Source organism: Peromyscus leucopus, chromosome 8b (assembly GCF_004664715.2).
Source record: "Peromyscus leucopus breed LL Stock chromosome 8b, UCI_PerLeu_2.1, whole genome shotgun sequence".
Taxonomy (NCBI): domain Eukaryota; kingdom Metazoa; phylum Chordata; class Mammalia; order Rodentia; family Cricetidae; genus Peromyscus; species Peromyscus leucopus.
This window is the reverse complement of record NC_051086.1, coordinates 53,828,965-53,856,097: the sequence shown is the minus strand read 5'-3', so window position 1 is coordinate 53,856,097 and position 27,133 is coordinate 53,828,965. Positions and strand designations below refer to the sequence as shown.

Here is a 27,133-nt window from a genome sequence, read left to right as displayed (position 1 = left end):
CCTCACTCACTCACACTGGAGCCTGATCACTCCTAGAACCCCGATTCCATCGAATGATGAGATTTTGTGGGCCTCTGCTGGAACCACGAAAAGCTTCAGGAAGATTCTAGCTCCGAGAAAACCTGGGGTAGGCAGCTTCCCTGGAAAGGGGCTGACTGCCATAGGCTGACCAGAAAGAGGAAGTACGGTCAGGCTGGTGCCTGTTGCGTTTAAGGGTGAGCAAGGGCACGTGGGCGAGCAAGGCCTCACCCCAGCTGTGCTGGAGAACAGCCCTCAGTCCACTGCTGACACCCCAGCTGCTTGCAGAAAACACCCCAGCAGTCCGGGTAAGTACTTCGACTTCCCCAAGGACAACATCTTGTTTTGTCCACCCTAGTCATCTGTGTTGGTGTTAGACATGTGGCCAAATGAGCAACCTCTCAGGCAAGGGCTGAGGGACTGTCGCCTGAGGCTGTGGTACAACTGGAGGAAGAATGGCCTGGAAGAGCCCGCTCTGCCACTGCTGCCCGGGTCCCCTCAGCCATCGCTTTACTTCTCCAGGGTGTGTGCCAGGGATGACAGTGTTTGCCTCTCAGGCCTGATTAGCTGTTGAGAGTGAGATGTGTAAAGCATGAGGCGTTATCACTGTCTGGGTAACCATGGTGAAATCTGGTATTCAGTTGTTAGAGGACCCTCATGGCACCGTGGCAGATGTGGCAAACTCAGGCCACATCTTGGTGCTCTTGAGTGAAAGGATTCCAACACCATGGCTCCTGGTAGGCTTGTCACTCCGTTTCTGGTGTTTGGGATTTCCAAGGCACCTGCCTACCTTCAGAGGCCTCGGGACCCAGGTGTCAGTTAGGCTGGTGTGAGATCTTGACTGAGACATCTGCTTTTGGCCTCTGGAAAGTTAATTTGTTTGTTTGTTTGTGGTTTTTGGTTTTTCAAGACAGGGTTTTTCTGTGTAGCCCTGGCTGTCCTGGATTTCGCTTTGTAGACCAGGCTGGTCTTGAACTCATAGAGATCCTCCTGCCTCTGCCTTCTGAGTGCTGGGATTAAAAGCATGTGCCACCACACTTGGCCTGGAAAATTAATTTTGATGGAAACCTGGGCTCAACTTTCCCATGTCCTATTCCACTGCCTAGGGACGTGTGTTCTCTATTTCTCTTTAATCTGACTGAGACTCTTAAAAAGGGATGTTTGTTTGTTTGTTTGTTTAGTTAGTTAGTTTTTTGAGACAAGGTTTCTCTGTGTAGCATTGGCTGTCCTAGAACTAGCCTCTGTAGCCCTGGCTCTCCTGAAACTCACAGAGATCCACTTGCCTCTGTCTCCTGAATGCTGGGATTAAAGGCGTGCACTTTCAACATGCAGCAAAAGGATTTATTTTTAATGGCGTGTGTGTGTGTGTGTGTGTGTGTGTGTGTGTGTGTGTGTGTGTGTGTGTGTGTGTGTGTCGTGTATGCATGCCAAAGGCATAAGATCCTATGCAGCTGGTGTTCCAGGTACCTAATGTAGGTACTGGGAACCAAGCTCAGGTCCTCCGGAAGAGTAATATATACTCTTAATCACTGAGCCATGTCTGAAGGAGCATTGGGAGTGGGCCTCGCTGCCAGATGCAGTGACCACAGCCCTGCGCTAGAACGCTGGGAAGGAAGAACACTGACCCCAGAAACTCCAGAGCAGCCTGAGAAGACAGTGAGTCCCCCGTTTACGAAAAGAAAACGGAGGTTGGCTCAGATATTCAGAACACCGAAGTCCAACAGTTCCTGATTCTTTTTTTTAAAAAAAATAGAAACTATTTTATTTTCTGTGTATGGGTATTTTCATGCACATCTGTCTAGGTACCACCTACATACCTGGTGCCCTTGGAGGCCAGATGAGGACATCAGATCCCTGAAACTGGAATTACAGATGGTTGTGAGGCACCATGTGGTGCTGGGAGTTGAACTTGGAAATCTTCTGAAAGAGCAGTCAGTGCTCTTAACCACTGAGCCATCTCTCTAGCCCCCGCAAAACCATTTTTTAATCCATGTATTATGCGGCTGACCATGTGGGATGATCAGTTTCCCCAGAAGTTTGTTAGGACAGAGTTCTGGCTCTTCCTCCTTCTTCCCCCTCCCTTTCTCCCCTCCCCCTTCTCCCTACATCTCCCCCTTTCCTTTCTCTCTTTCTTCCCCTTCCTTTTTTCCTAGCAAATAGATATAGTTCGTAAGTGTAGGCAGACAAATTTACTAAGCAAGCAATAAGCTATGATGACGGAGGATGGATGAATAGAGTTGAGTTCTATGAGAAAAGAAGTCAGACTCCAGATGGATGTGCAGCCGTCCTGGTTTGATAAGTTATCACTCTGACAGACATGCATGCAGAAGCACGACAGTGTGGCCAGCTGCCAGTCCAGTACTGACCCCAAACACCATGTTAACACGCGCAGGCATCACAGCTAGCCCAGAACAGGTTTAATTAATAAAGAAGATAACCATTCACAATGCATAAGGACCGTCCCTTGTTAGTTCTACGGGACCTGCCTTCTGACCTGGCATCATTTTCAGTGGAACACTAACCAAGATGTCGTCATTATACAGTGGGTAGAATGGGCAGGATGCAGAACAAGGATATGGTGCTAGTGTGTCCCCCTACTTCAGAGTAGCCGAGTATAAACTTCTTCACAGGGTTCTCTATTAAAGCATTTTATAGCCAGGCTTTTAATCCCAGCACTTGAGAGGCAGAGGCAGGTGGACCTCTGTGAGTTTAGGGCCAGCTTCTTCTACATAGTAAGTTCCGGGACATCCAGGGCTCTGGAGAGAGCCCCTGTCTCAACTCCCCACACAAAAAAAAGAGTCATTTTATAATTCTGTATATAAAACAACGTCAGTACATTCATTACAAGGAACTTGATCAACCCATTTACTTTAGTAAAATTCTGCAGGTTATTTTAAAGAGACATGGGCTAGGGATGTAGTTCAGGCCTCTTTAAGCCTAGGTTTAATTCTCAGCACTAAATCAACAAACAAACAAACAGAAAAGCTCACAGAAATTCACAAAGGAAACATCACCCACCAAGTGGCACAAAACAAATACATAAATATATAAATATGTTTTACATAAGTATATATCTTCTTTTGCAACAGGTTTAATGGACATAAGGTATATTTAAACAATAATATATAAATATCAACTTACTGAAAAATCGTTGGCCCCACATACAGTGTTAACATGTGTGCATCATAGATACACCGTAATAAATTTAATTGATGAAGAAGCTAAATCAGTCATGATACATTACAAATCACCAAAAATCTTTTGCTTGCTGTCCACATACTCCCCTGAGACTCCCTACAGCCTGCACCCCCTCCTTTACCTCAGAAAGCCTTTTCTTTATTAGGCTCAATGTCAGGTTCAGTCACCTTAACCTCCGCATCTCATACCCTATGCATATGAGACTCAAAATAATTCTTTTCTGCTCTTTAAAAAAATCAAGCCAGTTGTGGTGGCACTAGAGAGGTGGAGGCGGATGGATCTCTGTAAGTTCGAGGCCAGCCTGATCTATCTAGAGACTTCCAGAACAGCCAGGGCTACATAGAGAGACCCTGTCTCAAACAAACAAACAAACTCAAGTACTGTAACAGCTAACCAGCTATGACTGCGCCTTCCAGACCGACAGCCTTTCCTCTAGTCGGAAGAACCCACACTTCTAAGAGCGGGATGTTGGGGACACTTCAGGAGTTGCAGTGTCTAGACTTTCTAGAGGAATATTATTTGGAGTCCTCAGCAAACTCCAGGAACCTGATATTTTAGTTCAAGAACATCACCTTTCAGTAGCTTTGAATAATTGAAGACATTATTGGTGAACAACTCTTCACATAAAAATGGAAGTTATACATTGTATTCCATCTGACAGGAGAACTGAAGATTGGCTCCAAAAAAATGGCAAGCCCCATCTGCTGTACCCTGAGGCCCTCTCAGAATCAGGCAGTGGGGTGGAGGGAAGGATTGGAGGGCAAGAGATGCCTGTGCCAGGATCCCCTGCATCTGTCTCTATGCCCCTCCTTCAAGGCATCAGAATAAAAGGCTTTCCCAGTTTGGGTATGGAGAGTTGACATTTTCTCCATTTTCTTTCAGTTTTACTCTAAACTGTAAATTATGCATCTACAGGAAGTGCTTCCATTTTTATTGATTTTTGCATAATATCTAAATAAAAAACACAATGCTTGGTATGCAAATGCAGACTCAAGAGAGCCAGCAGGCTCTTGTCCCTAGAGAGTTTCTGTATATGAGCCATGGGGCTGTCACCACCTGGAGGCCGACTGCTCAGTCAGGTCAGGACTCTTGAGCATCATTGCTTTAAGCTGACAGAGTAAGCCCCAAGCCAGAAGGCTGGGGAGAATGTAAGGACTCTGGAACTGCGGGTCCCTTGCTGAGCAAAGGCTCAATAGAACACAGGAAGCATGAGGGAGTGCCTAGGCTGTCATGGCAGGCAGGGGCCCATGGGGATGGATCTTGGCCATGCTCACTGACCACGTTCATATTTCACTCTGCTTAACTGGGAAGGAACTACAGAAAGACAACAAGGGGTCATATTTATATGTGGTGGCCAACAGCGGTCCACACAGGTGAGAGGGGGCAGCAAAATGGCCATTTGCACAGACAACTGGAACCTGGGCTGATGCACTGGAGTAGAGGGACAAGATGATGATGGATGTGGAGGCCGAGGAAGGAGGAAAGATATGGATGTTGAGGAGAGCAGAAAGATGGGGGGCTGAGCCTGCCTTTCTTCCACAGAAATGGAAGGCTATGGAATGAGTAGAGACACTGGACTCTTTTTGTAACCCTGCCCTGTCCACACTCAATTCTAAGTTGCCATTAAGTATCCACATAGCCATTTCCAGGACACATGTCAGCAAGGAGGTCAGGTGGGAATACAGACTCCCTGACCATCATCAGTGACAGCCTGACAACTAGGCAGGAACCAAGCCAGAACTGTTCATGCTGAGAGGCTTGGATAGTACTTAGCTTCCTGTGCCTTTGAAATCAGCCCCAACTCTCATCCCCATGCCCTGCTTCAGAGTCTTCCAAAGCCCTTGCTAGCAAATCTGGGGAGCCACGTAGGAGGTACCTCTTTCTTCCTAGTCAGCGTGGGCTCACAACTTCTGTGGGTGACACTGCACTACACAGGCTACTCATGTATGAACTGAGGCGCCTTCCTGGTTCCCATACCATCAAAACACATCTGTTCGGGAAAGTATTGGAAGATGCAGAGACCTTATCAAGGATTGGGTAGGAGACCACCAGAGGGGTGCACCACCAGAGGGGTGCATGTGCATCCATGAACAGCTACAGACCGAATGCCCTGCAGCCCGGTCTTTGCCACTGCCTCTCTGAGCACTTCTATCAGTGGCTTCTCCAGACCTTGTCCCGGCAGCAGCTGGCTTGTGCTTGGCTTCCTCCTGTCCCATTTTTGTCCTTCTAGGCCCCAGCTCTTCATTCCCCCTCTATAGCCCAGAGGAACCTAACACTCCCCAGTTCCTACCGGCAGCCCAGCTAATGCCGGTGAGGATTCTGTAGCCTCCCAGGGAACATGGTTGCCCTTCCTTGAAGGTAATTGCAATTCTAAGTAGAACTTTCTTGGTTTGCTCTTGATAACGCCTGGGTCTGGTAATCCTCAGAGCTCTTTCACATGCATCATCTCTTGGAAAAGTTCCAGAATCTGTATGGAGACATTAAGGGTCTTGTTCCAGACACAGACGCGGGTGCCCAGCAAGTTGGGAGAAAGAAGCCTGTTCCCTGGGTGCCCAACTCAAGACCTTTCGGGGCTTCACATTTCTGTGAATGTGGGCAACTTTTTACATTGCAAACTGTCTTCCTTTCTCCCTTCTTTCCTGCCTCTCCTTCTTTCTTCCTGTCAGTCTTCCTTCCTTTTTTCCTTCCTTCCCTCCATCCCCCCTCTGCCTCTCTGCCTTCCTCCATCCCTGCTCCTTCCTTCCTTCCTTTTCTTCCTTCTTTCTTTCTTTCTTTCTTCTTTCTCTCTCTCTTCTCTTCTCTTTCTTTCTCTCTCTCTCTCTCTCTCTCTTCTCTCTCTCTCTCTTCTCTCTCTTCTCTCTTTCTTTCTTTCTTCTTTCTTTCTTTCTTTCACAGAGGGTCTCGCTATGTAGCCCAGAACTTGCTGTGTTGACTAAGCTGACCTGTCACTCACAGAGATTCACATGCCTCTGCCTCCCAAGTACTGAGTAAAGTCATGAGTCACCGGTCTCAGGAATTCCTGATAAAGGATGACGTATTGTCGCTGGCTCCCCAGAAATGCTTTCTGGAGATGAGCAAGCTGAGGCTGGGGTAGCAACTTTCCTTCCTTTCTTTCCTGTCTTGCTCGTCCAACATGACCCTGTGGAATGTCTTGCTCAGTCCTTTCCCCTAAAACCATACAGAATTGCATCAGGCTCCTTGGGATTCCTTAAAAATGTCTTAGGCAACTTGAGGAGTGCAGAGCATCCAGGGGGCAGCTAGAATGCCCCTTCCCCGATGCTCACAATGGCCCCTTCTTCCCAACCAACTCCTACCCCAGTGGTGGGTAGCAGATGGAAGACAGGGAGCTCACCTGAGGTCATGTGTCCTAAAGAGGTGGCTTGGGAATAATACTACACAGGACAGGAACTTGAGACCCTCAATCAAAATTTTATAGTATTCTCAAGCATGGATCTGACAGTTCACTGAACAAAGGCCAACCCTCGGGACAGGACTGCTGGTGGGAAAGAGATCAGTTTCATTCAAGGAGTGGTGTCCTAGAAGGTGAATGCTGTGGCCCTCAAATGCTTCATCCCCGGGAAGTTGGGTACATGAGAAGAATTTCACGTGGAGAGGAGAGGAAGTATAAAGGGCAGTAGGCAGGGAGGCGACTGCAGGGCGGTCTTCATCGTTCAAGGCATGTGGTTCCTTTTTTATTTTTCTCTGGCTTTAACATTGCAACCTCCTACGGCTGATTCCTAGCATTCTCTAGACAGCTCCATTTTCTACAGGTTAAACCTTGTAGTTGACTCACTTTCTGTTAGCTAATGGAGAAAAGGAAAAAAATGAGAAGCATTACTCATTCTGGTGTGACCCAAGGTCACCATACGTTCTGGTTCTGTAGATCTAAATAAAGATTATTCATGAGCATCATCTTTCTTATTTATGGTGCTTGGAATCGATCTCTGAGCTTTTGCGTACGAGGCAGGCAATCTACCGTGGAGCCACATCCTCAGCCCCAGCAGTTATTGTCTGAATCATTTAGGTGTAGTTTATGTTTAGAATTTAGAGTGTCGGGCTAAGGGAAGAGACACGATCTTGCAAAGGAAGAAAGGGGCAGTAACTGCAAAGGGCGTCTCACCGCGGCATGGCCCCCAGGGATGTCCACCCACAGAGGAGACAAAGGCTGTCGTATCTTTCAGTCATTCATGCATCCACAGATGGGCATGCAGCATCTGCTGCGCCCTGGTGATCTAGACACCAGGAACTCACTGGTAAAGAGAAGAGCAAGGGCCCTGCCGGCATGGTGCTTACACACCCGCATGGGAGACGATGACCAAAGAGACACACAGTAGACAGGGAAAAGGTGCCGTCACCATGTGGCTGGGGAAAGTGTGTTGCATCCATCCATCACAGAATAGTGTGGGTCAGGGGTATCTCTTCCTGCAGCCGAGGAGCACTCAGGGGGTTCAGGGAGGAGGGAAGGAATACCGAAGAAGTAAGAAGGGAGATGCAGGGTGGGAAAACTGGGCTGGAAAGTGGTGGAGGACTTGGCTGCTCACTTGGGAGCACTGTCCTCAAAGCCTTGGTCTACCCCAGTACCTAGGTTATTGACTTTGCTTCCTACTTAGGAGGAAACGGAAGTTTTTGGTGTGAGCTCCCAACGTCCTGTCCACATGCCCCATCTTTCCTCTGGTTCCATTCGGCATCCCTCCTCCCCAGCCCCTTGTTCTAGTTTGAAAGCTCAACCTACTACTGACTGGTGAGGGCTCGTGAGGGCTCTTCCCGTCTCCATTCTGAATCCTCTCCTCTCTCTTCCATCCCTGCATTTCATTTTTCTCCCCCCCCCCTCCCCCCTTTCCGGAACCTTCACAGTCAATACCAGGCTGAAGTCTCGTCATAAACAAACAGATGCTTCCCTTCTTGAAATTCAGGGTTTCCTATTCTGTGAGGACACCTTCCCCACTCCCTGTTCCTGTAGCAGCCCCGCCTCCTAAGTTCTTCCTCTTTCTTTCTGTCTTGATGCGTGGATTCCATCCCCCACCCGCACGACCCCAGAGCTACAGATGTATAGAGTCTACAGAGCTCTGAGACTTTCTAGGGCTGGATGACGGGGGAGATTGGGAAGAGTGTGCATGAGCTCTGAACACTGAAGCAGAACGTGTTTATGCATTAGGGAGGGGACACAAAGCCAGGAGGACACAGAGGGCTTCCTGGGTCCACTTTGTCCCCTAGAAACCACATTTCTACATCCTCGTCACATCAGCTATAACTGTCCTCCAAGGACCTTAGAGAGCCACGTCCTGGAAAGGAAAACGGAGGCACCAGGGAGTTAGTTTTTCTTCCTTAATGTGGAGGCAAGTAGGTTTAAATGAAGAGGAAGTAGAGAAAAAGTCAGCATGGAGCCTTGCTGGTGAGAGGAAACTTGTTCATTGGTGGTCCCCTTCCAGGGACCATGACAAGGACACGGAGGTATCTGGGTTCGAGTCTTTCCAGTGCCTTTCATCACATCCAGCTCCTGCTGCCACCACCTATGGCGGCTCCAGAGAATAGGCAGCTGGTTCCTCCCTCGCACTAACTAGGAACCCTACAGACCAGCCCAGTGTGGGGCTCCTCACTGAGGTCAGAGAACCTTCTAGATGGCCTGTTGAATATGCTGATACAGATTCTCATACCAGATCCACAAGACAGAATTGGAAGTGGAGTAGGTGCACAAGACCTTGTAGTTAGATGCATCTTGTCCCAGGCAATCCAAAGTTTCTGAGATGCCTAGACTTAGTGGTCAAAAATTAAGACGACAAATTTGGTTTTGGTTTCTTCCACCTTCCCACACACACACTCATTTGTTCTTCAATCTTGTTAAGCTCTCCTCAGCCTTTATTTTCTAACTTGTAAAATGGGATAATAATGATAACTACTTAGTGTATGGAGCTATTATGAGGATTAAATGAGTTGGGGCATGTAAAGTAATTAAACTCACGGAAAGTTAGTACACAGTACATATGGCAGTCTTATTGTTCTCGATGTTTAGGTTTTTTGTTTTTGTTTGTTTGTTTGTTTTTGAGACAGAGTCTCACTATATCCTGGCTGTCCTGGAACTCGATATGTAGAGCAGGCTGGTCTTGAACTCACAGAGCCCCACCGGCCTCTGCCTCCCGAGTGTAAGGATCAAAGTCAATGGCCACCCCACCTGGCTCCAGACGCATGTTCTCAGTGTCTTCATACTGAGGTTCCCTCTGTGAACAAGAGGCTGCAGTGAGACCCCAGCGTCTTGCGAATATTGGAAATTTTTAGCGATGGTTCTGCTTTCGGTTCTGCTATGAAGAGAAGGAATTTGTGGTTTTCATGTCAAGGTGGCAGAGGAAACAGAGTGCGGAGTCTGGTGTCTGAGCTGGAATCTCAGGTTGCCAATCAGCAAGTGTCTTAACCTGAGTTCTGCTTCCTCTTCTGTGAAACGGAAATGCGGTCATCCCTCCAGTCATGGGTTCTACACCTAGGGAGTCTACCAACAGAGGACTGAAGATTTTCCAAAACACCAGGCGCCTCTGTGTGGAGCATGTACGCTCTTTTTTCCTCGCACTGTTCCCTCAACGACAGTCCTTTCTACCCACTCCGCCCCAGGCTGTGGCCGGAGTGAGATCCAGTTTCTCTATCTTTCCAGGGCCTGCACCCCGCCCCCTGCATGTACTCCCCACATATCTCCACAGAATACTTCTGTCTGGAAGCCCCTAACCATTGAGCTAGCTTGGTGGCCTCAGGTGACATCAGATTGGAAATGGAATGTGATTCTCTTGGGCTCCCTCTCTCAGCTCGACTCTCAGCAAGACAAATTACCCTGTTCTATTGGGAAGTGATTCTCCTAAATCAGGATGTGTGGACTCCAACTGGCCTTTCTATGGTGACTTGAGACATTATTATCACTAGATAAAGGCCGTGTGACACAGAGAGAAAGCATTCTGACCTTTCTGGGTGACCTTGGGAAGGTCGCTTCACCTTGGTCTTTGCTCCTCATCTGGGGAACAGGGTGAAGGCTGAGGATGAAGTGGGAGATGGGAATCTATTTCACAGACTCTCAGGGCCCCGGACACACTAGAAACATGGATGGGAAATCTGATCAGTTTCATTTCTAATAAAGGCTGGGAAGAAAGCTAAAGCCTTAACCCTCTGAGCAGCTCTGAAACGGTCCATGGTTTCACTTCCTGGTGACATCATTCTTCCTCTGTCTTTCCCAAGCGTCTAGTGGAAATGCAATTCATTGAATTTTGAAACTGAAACAATGGCTTTTCATGGAAGCATCCTCCACGGTCGCCTCTCTCTACCTCCCCACACCCCTGCGCCCCGATTTTATCAGAGTGGATGCAAATAGTTCAAAAGTCGGGTAGCTCAGAGGGTAGACAGGGACAGTGATGACCCCTGACCTCCCTTTCTCCTTTCACCCAGTCTTCCAGCACAACAGTTTTTAACCCTTGTCTCTCCATATCAATCTCTGTCGCTCTAAAGTGCAGGTGTGTGTGGCTGTTTGGAGAAACTTAATGAGAGAAAGGGGAAAAAAGCAAAAAGAAAGAAAAATGCAGAGTACAGAGAGACAAAGAACCAAGAGACAAGCATTTGAAAAGGAGGGGGAAAAAACAGACCTTTTTGTATCTGGTTCCCCAAGGCTAAAGAAAGAATATTATTCCTGTTTGTCAAGACAGCGAGGACACGGCCTTCTGACGTGGGACCCCCTCGGAAGGCCAGTGTTCTCTTGGTTGTTGTTGTTTTTTAACCTCTGTGGGCCCCATAAACACAAACTTCACAGGCGTGTGCCAAGACGCACTTCCACTTTTCCTTTTCCTTTTCCTTTAGTTCTTCTTTCTCTGTTGTTCTCTTTTGTACTCCATGGAAAAGTGATCTACAGTAAAACTCCCACACTGGAGCCTAGGCGTGAATCAGGAAGTAGACACTCCAGAGCCTAGGAATAAATCTTCAGTGCCTCGATATGGACAAATCCAAGCCATATGGAATAATAAAGTACAGAATAAATTGTCCCCAAGAGTGCTAGCTGTCCACAATTGATTTCCCCACCACATACAATGTTTTCCGGTGGAGGGAGACAGGCAAGTTTGCTTTCCAGCAGCCTAATTCTGCCTTGTTTCTTCTCTGTGACTTGCCTCAACACTTTTAAATATTACTACTATTGCCCAAAAGCATCGATCTGAAGTGGTGCCATGTGAATACACATGATTCCCACTGCCTGCACAATGACACCGGAGGTTGACTGTCGTGGTAACCAAGATGCCAGGACATGTCCAAGGACCCCTACCTTAGTCTCCAACTTTCAAAGTGCCCAGTCCATGGGTGAAGACCCTGATCTCTCTCCAGAAGCTCCCCGAATTATTCAAGGCTAATTCCCCCCACAGCTCCCCCCTACTCTCACTTGAAGTCTGGCACCTGCTCTTCACCCTGCCTGCTCACATGCCCTGACGTTTTTGTTGTTGTTTTTGTTTTGTTTTTTTGAGACAGGGTTTCTCTGTGTAGCTTTGCGCCTTTCTTAGAACTCACTCTGCAGACCAGGCAGGCATCGAACTCACTGATATCCACCTGGCTCTGCCTCCTGAGTGCTGGGATTAAAGGCGTGCGCCACCGCCACCCGGCTTCTCATGCAAGGTTTTGGGGGTCGTGCATTTTACTGAAGGTTAGATGATAATAGGAAGTCACAATACAGTGTCAATACAAAAACAGCTCTCACCTCAAGAGAGTTGAGAGAGTTTGTTTATTCTAGAGCCAAATATGAATAACCATGGCCCGAGAAGAATGATTTAGGTTACCTCCGATTCCACGTTCCAGTGTGCACAGTCTTATGAAGCTTTCACAGTAACAGGACAAAGAAAGTCATAAAGCAAGACTTGGTAAAAATATTTATTTTTATCCTTTTTTAAAGATTTACTTTATTTTTACATATATGTGTGTCTGTGTACTAAACATGTGCAGTGCTCTCAGAGGCCAGAAGAGGGTGTCAAGTGCCCTGGAACTGGAGTCACACAAGGTTGTAAGAATCTATGAGGTTTCTGGGAATGAACTCAGGATCCTCTGGAAGAGCAGCCAGTGTTCTTAACCACTGAGCCATCTCTCCAGCCTCTTTTTTGTTTGTTTGTTTCAAGACAGGGTTTCTCTGTGTCGCCCTGGCTGTCCTGGAACTCACTCTGTAGGCCAGGCTCGCCTCGAACTCCGAGATCTACCTGCCTCTGCCTTCTGAGTGCTGGGATTAAAGTTGTGTGCTGCCACCAATGCCTGGCTTCCAGCACCTATTTTTATTTTTTATCGTTTTTAATTGTGTGTGTGTGTGTGTGTGTAAGACACCCCTGGAGATGATCATGGGCTACTTGATGGGGGTACTGGGAATTGAACTCAGGTCGTCTGGAAGAGCAGCAAATGTTCTTAACTCCCGGATCATCTCTCTAGTCTCAAGTCATTTAAAAAACACACTGGTGAGTTAAAAACCTCGTATAGATGGCCAGACATTGTAGCATATGCCTTTAATGCCAGCACACAGAAGGCAGAGGCAGGTGAATCTCTGTGAGTTCGAGTCCAGCCTGGTCTACAGAGTGAGTTCCAGGACAGCCAGGGCTACACAGAGACGTCCTCTCTCAGAAAACAAACAAACAAAAATCAGAGAGTTGGGTTACAACACCAGAAAAATCTCAACTGTAGGCCTCAGACACTGGCTGATAGCATTCTTAGCCTTTTGATCGGTGGAAAACGGGGGTTTTGTTAAGTTAATACAGTCTATGGGTCAGAATGTTAGTTCAACGTTATCTCTAGTCATAGGAAGTTAGTTCTCATGGGGAGGTGGGCAAGGAATGGCTCTTTAGGGGCTAGTCATAGGCAAGACAAACTGTCACTAGGCTCTGGAACGACACACAAACTTCCAAGCTCCCCTCCACACCACCGACGTTTTAACCAGCCCATCCCATCAGCCTGTGCAAACACTGATTCTTTCCAGGACTTCTTGCTCACAGCAGCTCCAGGGTGGCTTTTAGAACTAACACATAACTCCTGTATAACTGCGTGATCCTCTTCCACTGTGGGACCTTTCTAACTATGGTGTGACTGGCTTTGTTCTTGGCCTCGCCTCTGCAGCTAACCTGCTCTAAGGCTCTTCCCTAGTCAGTCTTTTTGGTTGTTGTCATTTTTTTTTAATTGAAAATAGGTTCTTTTCTCATACCACATATCCTGATTATGGTTACCCCTCCCTCTGCTTCTCCAGGTTCCTCCTGACTCCACTCTGGATCCACTCCCTTCCTCCCATAAAAACACAAGATAGTAGCTATAATACATGCACAAAGCACCTGGTGGAGACCCACGTCAGCCCTGGCATTGCTGCTGCTGTCTCTGTGAGCCCCTATGTGCCTCACTTAGGTGATCCAGAGGGCTGTGTTACCCTGGTGTCCTCCATCCCCTCTGATTCTTACACACTTTCCGCCTCCTCTTCCACAGGATTCCCTGAGCTCCAAGGGGAGGGGGTTGATGGAGACCTCCAATCTAGACTCTCTTTCTCATAATGTCTGGCTGTGGGTCTCTGGACCCACTCCCATGTGCTGCCGGAGGAAGCCTCTCTGACGATGACTGGATAAGTCACTGATCTCTGAGTTTAGCAGAACATCATCAGGAGTTATTTTATTTTTTTGTTTGTTTGTTTGACCAGTCAGGGTTGGTTTTACCCTCAGTCTTTGGACTCTTCTCTAGTCAGTCTTCAGACCCCCAAATTCCTGATATTTTTCCATGTGCATTAACTCAGCTGACTGTGTCTACAGCTTGCACCCATGCTCAAAGAGACTCAGGGTCTTGGTTTGTTTTGCATCACTACAACAGACTGGATAACTGAGAGAGAGAGAGAGAGAGAGAGAGAGAGAGAGAGAGAGAGAGAGAGAGAGAGAGAGAGAGAGGAGAGGTTTATTTTGGCTCACGGTTAATTGGAAGATTAGAGATAAACTGGGAATTCCAAGATTACATGGAGAGGGTCTCTCACTATTTCAACTCTTGACTGGAAGAGAACAGGTCTACAGAGTCCTGCAAGCTCCTTCACATAAAATAATGTTAATCCTTTCATGAGAATGAACCTTTCATGATCCAAATGTCTTTTATTAGGAAAGGGCTATTTGTGTGTAGCCAAGGCTGGCCCTCCATTTGAGGCCGCAGGCTCTAGAGCTCTGGGATTACAGATGTGAACCACCACACCCAGCTCCAAATGCCTCTTAAAAATCTCACCATCGTCAGGCCTAGTCTACAAAGAGAGTTCCAGAACAGCCAGGACTGTTACACAAAGAAACCCCATCTCCTAAGACAAAACAAAAATCCCACCACCCTTGGGGCTGGAGAAATGGTTTAACCACCCTTCCTGAGGCTCAGGGTTCGATTCCCAGCACCCACATGGCAGCTCACGACTGTCCAAAACTCCAATTCCAAGGGATCCAACACTCTCTTCTGGTTCTGTGGACACCAGGAACACATGTGGTGCACAGAGACACATGAGCCAAAGCACTCATACATTGCAAATCATTTTTTTATTTAAAAAAAAAAAATCTCACCACTTCTCAGCACTGTGTCATGGTGACCAAGCCTCGGCATGAGATCTAGTGGAGCAAGCCATATTCAAATCACAGCACCTATCAAATTATTTTCCCCAAGCCCATCCTCAAAACAAACAACAGTGATAAAAAGTGTCTCTTGTCTTTGCGATATGAAGAACTGTAGCTGGGGATTGCTCTCTGTGGTACACCTCCCCCTCTGCTGTGTCTTCTGTCCTCTATTTCTGGGGTGCCTAGTAGGTACGTGACTTATCACCAAACCTCACAAACTCCTGTGAAGTAATTGGCAGCATCCATCCCATGTCACGGAAGGGACACAGTCTCAGAAGCTGTTAAGTGACTTGCCTGTGGCCTACTAAGGATTGTCTATAAGGTCTGAGTACCTGGTTTCTCGGCAGATCTGTCAGGATGCAGGGTAGATGACAGACCCACTCTGCAGGCTATAGGCGGACTTTTCTTCCCCGCCCGCCAGTTTCCAAATAACCGACATGAAGACTTAATATTAATTATAAATGCTCAGACAATAGCTCAGGCTTATTACTAACTAGCTCTTACAACTTAAATGAACTCTTGCTGGGTGGTGGTGGCACACGCCTTTAATCTCAGCACTCAGGAGGCAAAGCCAGGCAGATCTCTGTGAATTCGAGGCCAGCCTGGTCTGTGGAGTGAGTTCCAAGACAGGCACCAAAACAACACAGAGAAACCCTGTCTCGAAACCACCCCCGCCCCAAAATTAACCTATATATATTAATCTACATTCTGCCACATGGCAGTTACCTCTCTTTCATCTTGTACCTCCTATTTCCTCTCCATGTCTCACTCCTCTGACTCTGCCCTTCTTCCCAGCATGCTCTCTGCCCCCCAAATCATGCCTAACTATCAACCAATCAGCTTTTTATTATCAATGAGACCACAGGTGGTGGTAGCACATGCCTATAATCCCAGTATTTGGAAGGCAGAAGCAGGAGGATCTCTGATGAGAGTTTGAAACCACCCTGGTCTATAGATCAAGTTCGGGACGGCCAGGGCGACACAGAGAAACCCTGTCTCTGAGAAAGGCGGGGGAGGGGGGATGGGGACTGGGACGGGACATATTTCCACGGTATACAGAAGGATTATTCCACAGCAGCAAGCTTTCCACTCCTGCCTCATGCCTCGGTCTCTATTCTTTTTAGGCGTCCACAGCAATGAGTTGGTGGAGGGACCATTTCTGGATTATCTTAGCTGTGGCCATCATCGTTGTCTCCTTGGTCCTGGGTCTCATCCTGTACTGTGTCTTCAGGAGGCAGTGTAGACAAGGTAAAGATGGCCATCTTACCTGGGCAGGTGACGTCACTGCATTGGAGCTCTGGATCCACTGAGGTGGGGGGAGTGGGAGAAGGGAGGAGGTGAGGGGGAAGGGGAGGGAAGAGGAGGGAAGGGGGTGGGCTGAGTTTAGATGGAGCATCATGCACTTTAGGTGTGGTTTCTAGCCATGCCACTAACTCTGTCCCTGGGTCTCAGTTTCTCATATGCATGGTGAAGGGGAGGAGATTTATCTCCAAAAACCTTATCAGAGGATTTGGACAATAGCAGAGGCAGAGTCTGTTTCCAGGTACTGGGGCTGGAGCCCTGTTTCTGCCTGGCACTGATGTCATCTTTTCTGTGTGGCTTGGAAGGGAACAAACAGAAGTCTGTAGAAAGTCAGCTCTCTTGAGCATGAAAACACAGATTCAATCTGTGATGAATGTGTTTTGAATGTGTTTTACCAACAAAGCTGACTTCTTTTTCTTTTTCTTTTTTGTTTGTTTGTTTGTTTGTTTTTCAAGACAGGGTTTCCCTGTGTAGCTTTGAGCCCTTCCTGGAACTTACTTGGTAGCCCAGACTGGCCTCGAACTCACAGAGATCCGCCTGCCTCTGCCTCCCGAGTGCTGGGATTAAAGGCGTGCGCCACCACTGCCCGGCTGGCTGACTTCTTTTTCTAAGACCTATTTTCTGCTATTATCTCCATCTTGACCAGAAGGGTTTTTTTTTTTTAAAGATTTATTTATTATGTACACAGAAGAAGGTGCCAGATCTCATTACAGATGGTTGTGAACCACCATGTGGGTGCTGGGAATTGAACTCAGGACCTCTGGAAGAGCAGTCGGTGTTTTTTTTTTTTTTTTTTTTTTTGGTGGTGGTGGTTCTGAGCCACTGGCTCCTTCGATTTTTTTTTTTCCTTTTATTTTATTTTACAAAACCATTCAGTTCTACATATCAACCACGGGTTCCCCTGTTCTCCCCCCTCCCACCCCCTCCCCTTACTCCCAGCCCACCCCCCATTCCCACCTCCTCCAGGGCAAATCCTCCCCCGAGGACTGCGATCAACCTGGTAGACTCAGTCCAGGCAGGTCCAGTCCCCTCCTCCCAGACTGAGTCAAGCATCCCTGCATAAGCTCCAGGTTTCAAACAGCCATCTCATGCAATGAGCACAGGACTCGGTCCCACTGCCTAGTTGCCTCCCAAACAGATCAAGCCAATCAACTGTTTCACCTATTCAGAGGGCCTGATCCAGCTGGGGGCCCCTCTGTCTTTGGTTAATAGTTCATGTGTTTCCATTCGTTTGACTATTTTTTTTTTAATAATTGAGTAAAACTGAAATTTATTATAAGCCACAGTTGTCCTAGGGACCTCCATGCTATATATATAGCCTCCATGGTTCTATGGTTTGTGGTTTGATTGTTCTTTATTTTATATCTAGAATCCACTTATGAGTGAGTACATACCATGGCAGTCGGTGCTCTTAACCTCTAAGCCATCTCTCCAGTCCTTGACGAGAAGTTTTTGGCCTCCTCAGACAAAGTGACTGCTTGGAAATTAACACTAACTTTAGATTATCTATAAGTGGGTTTTCCAGTTTGCTGTTTATCTCCAGAAACATGAACCCCCAGTGGTCCTTGAGATCCTTGCCCTTTAAAAGAAAAATGAAATGTGGCCTGAGCCAGGAGCTTGCCAGGGATGACACACAGTATCCAGGGCGCCCTGTGCCTCCCTAAGTGATCAGGGAACTGTCCTTCAGGGCACTGCTTAACTGAATGCTGAAATGCAAGGCTGCACCAGAAGCGAAATCAACTTGCCTTGGTTCCCACCCTCCTTTTTAGAGCCGAGAAAAAGCCCAGAGGGAGGCAGAGCCTTCACAGAAGGGTTCCAGGTGTTCGTGGCAGAAATGGGATCAGATCTTCTGTCTCCTGGGTTCCCAGTTTGACCTTCTTTTCCCACTACCCCTTAAGTGATTAATTTTTAATAAAAAGGGCGTATATTTAGTCTGAACTCTATTACTTTATACAATTAGTATAGTTTTTAAAGAGTGTGTCTGGAGCTTTTACACTCCTCTATCCATTGGCTGCCTTTTAATTTTTTTTTTTTCCAAACTGTGCTTGAACCCCTGACCCCTGTGTCTCTGCCTCCCAAGTGCCGAGATCTAAGGTGTGCCATGATGCCCAGTAATATCCATTTTATTCTTGCAGGTCAGGGAGATGGCTTAGCGGGCAAAGGCATTTGCTGTTAAGCCTAAAATCTGAGTTTGATCCCCAGGACTCAGGGCAAAAGGAAAGGAGGTCCTCTGACCTCCACACACATGTGGCATGAACATATGTGGGCACATACATAAATAATGAGCTAAAAAATCATTCGAACCTTTCATTCTCAGATATGAACAAAAACATGACCCTTGACAAAAACTTTTTTATCCGGACTGACCCCTCTTTTTTTTTTTTAATTTTATTTTTTATTAAGAAAATTGGTTCATTCATTTTACACACCAAAGATCCCCCTCTTCTCTCTTCCCCCCCCAGCCTCCCCCTCCCCCACTCTTCTCCCACGAGAAGGCAAGGCCTCCCATGGGGAGGCACATCCAGTAGAGGCAAGTCCAAGCCCTTCCCCCTGCCTCAAGGCTGCCAGGAGTCTCATCTTAGGTAGTGGGTTCCAAAAAGCCTGCTCATGCACCAGGGGTGGATTCTGATCCTACCGCCAGGGGGCCCCCCAAGCAGATCAAGCTACACAACTGTCTTACCATGCAGAGGGCCTAGTCCTGGACTGACCCCTCTTAACAGTAGGTTATGGCAAAAAATAATATACACACTGCATTAGCCAGGGTTCTCTAGAGAGACAGAATTTAGAGACTGGATCTCTCGATGTATATCTAGAGAAAGGGGATTTATTAGAATGACTTACGGGCTGTGGTTCAGCCAGTACAGCAATGGCTGACTATAAACAGAAAGTCCCAGAATCCAGTATTGTTCAGGCCACAAGGCTGGGTGTCTTAGCTGGTCTTGCCAGTGAGGGCAAGAGCAAGCAGGAAAGAGAAAGAGGCCTCCTTCTTCCAGGTCCTTTATACAGGCTGCCAGCAGAAGGTGTGACTCAGATTAGAGGTGGGTCTTCCCACCTCAAAGACCTAAATTAGAAGTGGATCTTCATACTTCAAATGATTTAATTAAGCAAAAATACTTCACAGGTGGGCCCAGTCATTTTGGGTATTTTAGTTAATTCCAGATGTAGTCAAGTTGGCTACCAAAAATATCCATCTCACACACCCAACATATCACAGCACAAACTATTCTTCCCATTCCTTATTTCATTTCATCCCAACCGTTCCTGCCTATTCACACAACCTGCCAAGTGCCAGTTGTGGCATGAAGCAATGCAGAAACAGCCCACATGGCCGTTGCTACCCCTGGGTTGCTACCCAGGCTCTGTGGCTTCATGGCTGGGGTCCAAAGGCCACCTTTGTCACTTGCAAACTGTTTCTAAGTCTGTTACCTCTAGGCAGTCCCCCCTCCAAATGTCCTGGATCTGCTTGTTTTCCAAGGGCTTCTAAATTCTGAAGTCACAACTTTCACTAATGTGCCCTAAATGAATACGGTTTCTCTCCCTTAGGCAAGAAATGGGCAATTGCCAAGTCCTCGAAACATAATGGAAGAGATGAAGAAAAGATGTATGAGTAAGTGGGGCAGACTCCTGCCCTTCAGCTTTGAGAGCCGTCGGTTCACATGTCCCTTTCCTGTGGAGCTGGAGAGATGGACTCTCCATCTATGGGAGGAGGGAGGTCCGTGGCGTTGTGGGTGCAGTGTACCTCTGGCATTCTGTTATCAGGGGCTTCCTGAACATATATATTCTGACCGAGGTGAGGTTGCTGCTTAGGCTTTGTGTTCCAGACTCGGTAATACTTCTTTCCTTTAAGCAGATTACAAGTGTGATCCTCTGAAAAAGTTGTATAAAGGCATAGCATTTGCTTCCTCTTTTAAAGATTTATTTTTATTTTATGTGTATGAGTGTTTTGCCTACATGTATGTCTATGCATTATGTATATGCCCAATGCCTAAGAAGTCTGGCATCTGGATCCCTAGAAACTGGAGTTATGGACAGCTGTAAGCCACCATGTGGGTGCTGGGAACAGAACCTGGATCCTCCAGCCCTGAGCATCAGCTTGAGTTCTGCTTTTTTTGTGATGTGTTTGGGACTCTTTTACTGTGAAACATCACAGAGCCCGGGCATCTCACCACAGACCCGGGCATCTCACCACAGACCCGGGCAGCTCACCACAGAGCCGGGCAGCTCATCACAGACCCGGGCAGCTCATCACAGACCCGGGCAGCTCATCACAGACCCGGGCAGCTCATCACAGACCCGGGCAGCTCACCACGGCAGCTCACACAGACCCGGGCAGCTCATCACAGACCCGGGCAGCTCATCACAGACCCGGGCAGCTCATCACAGACCTGGGCAGCTCATCACAGACCCGGGCAGCTCATCACAGACCTGGGCAGCTCAGCTGAGCCTTGTACATAGGTAGCATGATAGACAGCCCACGACTGACTTAAGCTATACAGTCTCCAACCCCTCCAGGAGTCAGGGGCCCAGACGAACAGAAGCAGGTATCCTCCATAAATGATATCATGAGCATAACTATCAGAAGTGGCCAAAGTCCCAAGTGTATAAACACAGTGAATGTCAATGTGATATTCTTAAAGCTGAGAGGTGGTCACCCAGGATCCAGTCAAGGGCTAGCCTTTGCCTATGCAAAAAGAAAAAAGAAAATCTACACTTTTCTAAATGGATTTTATTGGGGTTCAAAGAGACCTAGAAATACAACCTCTCCTTGCCCAGTCTGATTCCGTTGATGAGTAGGTCGATCATGTATCACACAGCGGAGGGCCAATGTCTTGCTGGTACTACAGTGAAAACTTCCCACAGAAGTGTGGTATTACTACAGAAAAACGTTTCCAGGAAGCGCACAGCTCGACAACTTCCCATGAGCTGAGGCAGACACAGGCAACAGTGTCCAGCTCAAGAGTGGATCACACAAACACCACAGACACTTACTTTCTAAGGCCTTCAGCCATGGTACCCCCAAATTCCTACTAGCCAGAAAGAATAGCAAGGTGTTGTTGTTGTTTGTTTTGTGTTTTATATGAACTGGATAGCATACATTATTTTGCATCTTTTGCTCAGTTTTTTTTCCCCCAGTACTAGGGGGTCAGTTCAATCCCAGAGCCTCACATATGACATGCCAGGCTCCACTATTGAGCTACAACCCCCGATCAATACTATTTTTGTGAGATTCATTGAGTGTGGTTATAGATTGCTCATTCTGCTTGCTGTGGAACAGTCACTGTAGAAATAGGCTATGGCCAATCTGTCCCATCTACTGTGAGCGGGCATTCGGGTGGTGTGGTGGTGAGTTGTATGTACGCTTCTGTCACTGTAATGAATGCCTGAGATGTTCACCTTACAGCTTATAAAGAGAGGAGGTTTCTTTAGGCTCACAGCTCTCCAGTTTCTGATCCATGATTGGTTGGCCCTGTTGCTTTGGGCCTGTGGTGAGGCAATGCATCATGGTGGAGATGCACCAAAGAATAAACCTGCTCATCTCATAGCCAGGGGCAAGAGGAGGGATGGAGAGAGGGACCTGGGGCCCACAGTCACCTTTGAACACAAGCTTCCAATCACTTGAAAACTTCCCACTAAGCCCCAACTCTTAAAATTTTCACCACTTTCCAACAGTGCCAAGCTGGGCTTTTTGGAGGCCATTTAGCACCTGTAACAGCAGGGCTGTTGTGAACAGCCCCACTTCAAACATTCCAGACACATCTGGTCACAGTGTTGACACTCAGCATCAGGAGGAAGTACATCTGTCTGCCTTGCAAACTGAAATACACTTGATGTGCCTCGTTCACACAGGAGGGTGTGCTCGGGGCGCTAAGGACGATTCCTGTCCATTCCCTGGGCTACAGCAAATGATTTCTTTGGGGTGACAGAAATGGAATGCAGAATCTAGAAAGGGGAGGAAATGCTTCCAATTGGTAGGAATCCAGATTTGAATCTTCAAACCATTCACTCCCTTGATATCTTACAAAGCAGCTAACAATAGACTTGATTCAGACCAACCACTGACTCTCTCTCTCTCTCTCTCTCTCTCTCTCTCTCTCTCTCTCTCTCTCTCTCTCTCTCTCTCTGTGTGTGTCTGTCTGTCTGTCTATCTCTCTCTATCTAGGAATGTTGTTGATCTATCACCAGGGCAGTTACCTGCTCTGCCGCCCAGGAATTTGTCTTTTCCAGGAGACCCTGGTAAGTATATTTTACTGATAACAGTTTCATTCTGTGAAGGATAATGAATGTATGCAGGTATCTTGTTTAGCTAACAAAATACTACAGCTGGGTGGCTTCCACAGTGGAAAAACTATTTCTCGAAGTTGTGGAGACTGGGAGTCAGACTGGGAGTCTGAGATAAAGGTGTTAGCTACTTTGGTATCTAACCAGGGCTCTTCCTGGCTTGCAGAGTGTGGCTTTTTCTTTAACTTTAGTGTGTGTGTTCGTGTGTGTTCAGGTGCTCGAGAATGAATGTCGTATGCGCTTGAAAGCCAGAGGACAACTCTCAGCTGTGGCTCCTTGGGCACCCTCTACCTTTTTTAGAAAACAATCTTTTAGCTGGGCAGTAGAAATCCTTTAATCCCAGCACTCAGAGGCAGAAGCAGGGGGATTTCTGAGTTCAAGGCCAGCCTGGTCTACAGAGAGAGTTCTGGGCCAGCCAGAGCTATGCAGAGAAACCCTATCTCAAAAAAACCAACAAAAACAAAAATAAAAACAATCTTTCATTGGTTGGAACTCACCGAACAGGGCCAGTGAGACCTAGGGATCTGCCCTGTGCACCCCTGTGCTGGGATTACAGATGTGCACCACCGTGACAAACACACATAAAGAAAGAAAGAAAGAAAGAAAGAAAGAAAGAAAGAAAGAAAGAAAGAAAGAAAGAAAGAAAGATAGATACATACATACATACATACATACATACATAGATACATACATAGAAAGATGATAGATGGATAGGTAGATGACAGATGGATAAATAGAGATAAATGGATGATGGATAGGTGATAGATGATAGAGGATAGATAGGTGATAGATGATAGAGATAGACAGACAGACAGACAGATATGGGTTCTGGAGATCAAACTTGGGTCCTCATGATTGCAAGGCAAGTGCTTTGCAGACTGAACTGTCTCCCCAGCCCCTTCGTGTGTTTTGTTTTGTTTTGTTTTGTTGATGCAGGGTCTCATGTAGCCCAGGCTGGCCTTAAACTCCCTTAGATTAACTTGAACTCCTTAACCCTTCATTTCCCAAGTGTTATGGTTACAGGTGAGGCCCTCCCTTTCCTGAATGCTCCCTGGTTCCCTTGGCTGGCTCCCTGTTAGACATGACCTCATTTAAACCCTCACAGCTCTGTGAAACTGATGGCTGTCATTGATTTTGAAGTTGACAATGCCCAGGGAGGTTAAATGATTTACCCATGATCACCAAACTGACTACTGGAGTCTAAACATGAACTCGTCTTACAGTAAATGGAAAGGCAATGGTTTTTCAATTTCCTTGGAGAAAGAAAATTATTTGGGTTCTCGTTATAGCTAATAGTTCTAATTATAGCTATAGTGTAGCTAGGCTATTCATCAGTGTATTAGTCTATTTTCTGTTACTATGACAAAATACTTGAGGCTGGATAGCATTTTTAAAAAGAGGCTTATTTAGTTTGCAATTTTGGTGGCTGGGTGTTCAAACAGCATGGCGCTGGAAAGCTACATCACGTGACAAACGTGGCATCATGGCAGGAGCCTGTGTGACAGCAGAAAATCTGTCACATGGGTAGGGCAGGGTAGAGAGCAAAGGGAAGGGACCCATACCTCTCCTAATTAGGCTCCATCTCTTAAAGGTCCTACCAGCTTTTTTCTTATTTTAGTTTTGTGTTTATATATGTTTGAGTATCTACCCACATGTGTACCATGCATACACATGTGTCCAGGGTCCAGAAGAGGACACAGGATGCCCTGGGGCTGGAGTTAGAGGTGGACATGAGCCACCCGATATGGTTGCTGGGAACTGAACTCAGGCCCTCTGCAAAGCGGTAGGAGCTGTTAACAGCTGAGCTCCCCGACAGCACACACACCTTTTAGTGTCACCACATCGGTGACCAAGTCTCCAACACAGGAACCTCAGGAGAATCGTTCTCAAGTCACAGATGAACAGCAGCAACCGACCTGTTCCTGCTCTAGACCCATTCTGCAGTGGTTCCATCTTTGAAAACAACTCCCCACACACACACACCCACACACACATACACGCCCCATTTCCTTCCTTCTTAGCAGGCAGATTTGCATGTAAGCAATGGCAAACGGTCCTGGGAGCAGCCTAGGGTACCGGAAGGGACGCACCAACAAGTCCATCAGATCCTTGTGATCTGGCATCTGTGGACACAACTGTGGTCACCTAGTAACTGGCTGTGGCCTGCTTCCTAAGTGTTTGCATCATAGTTTCTTTGAAGTGAGGTTCTTAAAACAGAGATGTAAGAATCAAGAGATCTGCCCAGCATTTGTCATCCATGCACTTGGGTGATCCTGAGATGTGTGTCATGTCTGTGACTGGTTTTCGTCTGTGAAATGGGGAACTGGCCTCCCAGGAAGTGGGAGGATGGGTAACAGGCTCAAAGCTCATGTTGAGCCACTCGGTCAAGACCCCGTCAACGCAGAGTAGCCTTGTATGAAGTGACCTTTTTCTGTGCTTTAGCCCCACAGGAAGCGCCAAGCCAGCCACTGGCTTGGTACTCATCAGTGAGGAAAGTTAGGAACAAGAAGGTCTTTTCCATCTCGGGCTCCGAAAACGACTACGACGATGTTGAGATCCCATCAAGCACGGAAAACAAGCACTCTAAAACAACCACGCCTTCCTGGCAAGCTGAAAGCGGCTTTCACAGCTCATTTTAGAGTCATCTAGAATGGTTGGACTGTGTATCACAGGCACTTCCCAAACCCTAGAGGAAGCCACATATGTGAGCGCTTACAAGAGAGGACGAGGACGGCTCGACATTCCCAATGCTCCAGGTGTTCCTGCTGCTCCAAAGGTCCCGATGCTCCAGATGTTCCTGGTGTTTCTGATACTCTAGAAGCTCTGGCCTAAGGCTCAGAGGGTCGAGCCTTGCACTTCTGTGGAGGAAGGTTCCTTAGTGTGGACTACTGGGCCTGTGAGAATCGGCTCATCTCTCCACATCCTCCTTCTGTTCCCCTGGTGAATGTGGTTCTGAGGAATCTTAAGGCTTGGTATTTGTGTGGAGCCTCCCAGCTACCATCGCTATCTATCTAAGCCATGGCGTAGGATGCCTGTCTCCCTCCCTGCAGGCCCCGCCCACTCCCGCACCTCTTAGAGGCTGTGGCTTGTCATTCTAGCTGAGGGTTCTTGAGGTGCACAGGTCACCACACTCTGAGAGTCTGTAAGGAAAGGAAGTGCTTTCTGTTTTTGCGAAGCCACCCCACCCACTCACCCTCCAACCCCCAGCACCGGTGCAGAATGTGGACCAAACGCATCAAAGAGAATCGAGTTCTTACACAAGCTCATTTCCTGTGCTTTTAGACAGCATTTTAACAGTCAGCAAAGGACCCAGGTGGCCCTCTGACTTGCGCCTCCGGCTGTCTTTTGCAGCGGGGTGTGCTGGAGGTGCCAGGAAAAGAAGGTTTCCCCAGGAAGAGTCTCAGACAGCACCATCCAGCAGCAGCTTATTCAAGATGAGAGTTCGGGCCTTAGCATCCCTTTTGAACTTTCATTATTGCATCTCTTAATCCGTCTTGCTCTCTCTCACATCCCTGCCTTTCCTGGGGTGCCACTGTCTCTTATCTTCCTCTGGGCATTCCCGAGTGATGTCACCGGTATCTACAGGGCTCACAGCCTCCTCTACCCTAACGACTTCCCAACCGCAGGCTCCAGTTGAGCACTCTCTTTACACTTCCAGGCTGCACAGCCTGCAGGACACGTCCGTCCATCTGATCATCTCACGGGACCCTCAAGTCCAGCACATTCCAAGGAGACCGGCTCCCAACCCCAAGCTTCTTGTGCTGGACAACTTTCTCCGTTGCTGAGGGCAGACATGAGCCTCCTTTCTCTCGTCCTTCATTGCCAATGTCCCCCGCCTCCGGCTGACTGTGCCTCAACCCACTCAGTCTCCACCGCCACTCTGAGGTCAACCATGGCCAGCACTTCCCAAAGAGAACTTTAAGAGTCTCTAATTGGTGTCCTGCCCCTGGCATCTCACGCTCCAGAACACTGATTGGCGGCTGGTGATCTTCTAAAGTGACCGACCGAACATTTCCTCCCATTGCTTGGACTTTACCCATGAGCTTCAGAAAGAGGCCAAACACTCTTACACAGCTTTACAAGACCTGTCAGGATTCTCTTACTGGCTAACTTTTCACTCACCACCTCCCGGCAACCTCCACCCTGCCCGGTGTTTTTCCTCTACCTGAAAGTGCCTTGGCTATGGTCTCTCTTGCCCTGGCTATGTGCGATAACACCCCCCCTCCCCCGGCATCTTAGGCACCATTCCATCCTCACCGCCCAGCACTCGGGCACAGTGCCGTCCTCACTGTCCCAGATGGAGTGACTGCTTCGCAAGGGAAACTTTCACCTCCTAACTCTAGCATCTGTAACGATCTGCTCAGGTGTCTTTCGGTTCCATTTGACCTGTTTCTAGCATACAGTGGGTGATCAATGAGTATGTTGAATGATCTCTTGAATGAATGAATAAATGAATGAACTCCTGGCGCTCATGGTTTTCCTTGGCCCTATGGAAAGGTTTCTCTCTTTTACATAATTGGCCAGTTACTTTCTCTTCTCCCTCTCCTGGGGGCTTGTCGAGGTTTAAACATAAAGTGCCCCCCCCACGGGCTCATGGGTTGAATATTTGTTTCCCAGACGGGGGTGCTATTTTAGGAGGGTCTGGAAACGTTAGGAGGTGAGGTGTAGCTGAAGGAAGTGGGTTGCCAGGGTGTGTTGTTAAGGGCTGTGTTCTGCCCTTGGGCCCCTCTCTTGTCTGT

General features: G+C 47.6%; 1 protein-coding gene across 1 annotated transcript; it reads left to right on the top strand.

The window, feature by feature from the left end:
* Positions 1-224: 224 nt before the first annotated feature.
* LOC114686343 (SLP adaptor and CSK interacting membrane protein) lies at positions 225-26,860 on the top strand. Its single transcript, XM_028861006.2, has 5 exons — positions 225-326; positions 15,938-16,061; positions 19,659-19,722; positions 22,276-22,349; positions 24,837-26,860. The coding sequence occupies exons 2-5, from the start codon at positions 15,950-15,952 to the stop codon at positions 25,031-25,033; spliced, it is 447 nt and encodes a 148-aa protein (XP_028716839.1). The 5' UTR covers positions 225-326; positions 15,938-15,949; the 3' UTR covers positions 25,034-26,860.
* The last annotated feature ends 273 nt before the right edge of the window (positions 26,861-27,133 follow it).

Bases quoted from the DNA above. Each gene is read 5' to 3' on its own strand.
- LOC114686343 (XM_028861006.2), top strand. From the start codon at position 15,950: ATGAGTTGGTGGAGGGACCATTTCTGGATTATCTTAGCTGTGGCCATC. The intron at 16,062-19,658 runs GTAAAGATGGCC...TCTCTCCCTTAG, and splicing joins CAGGAGGCAGTGTAGACAAG to GCAAGAAATGGGCAATTGCC. The intron at 19,723-22,275 runs GTAAGTGGGGCA...CTCTCTATCTAG, and splicing joins GATGAAGAAAAGATGTATGA to GAATGTTGTTGATCTATCAC.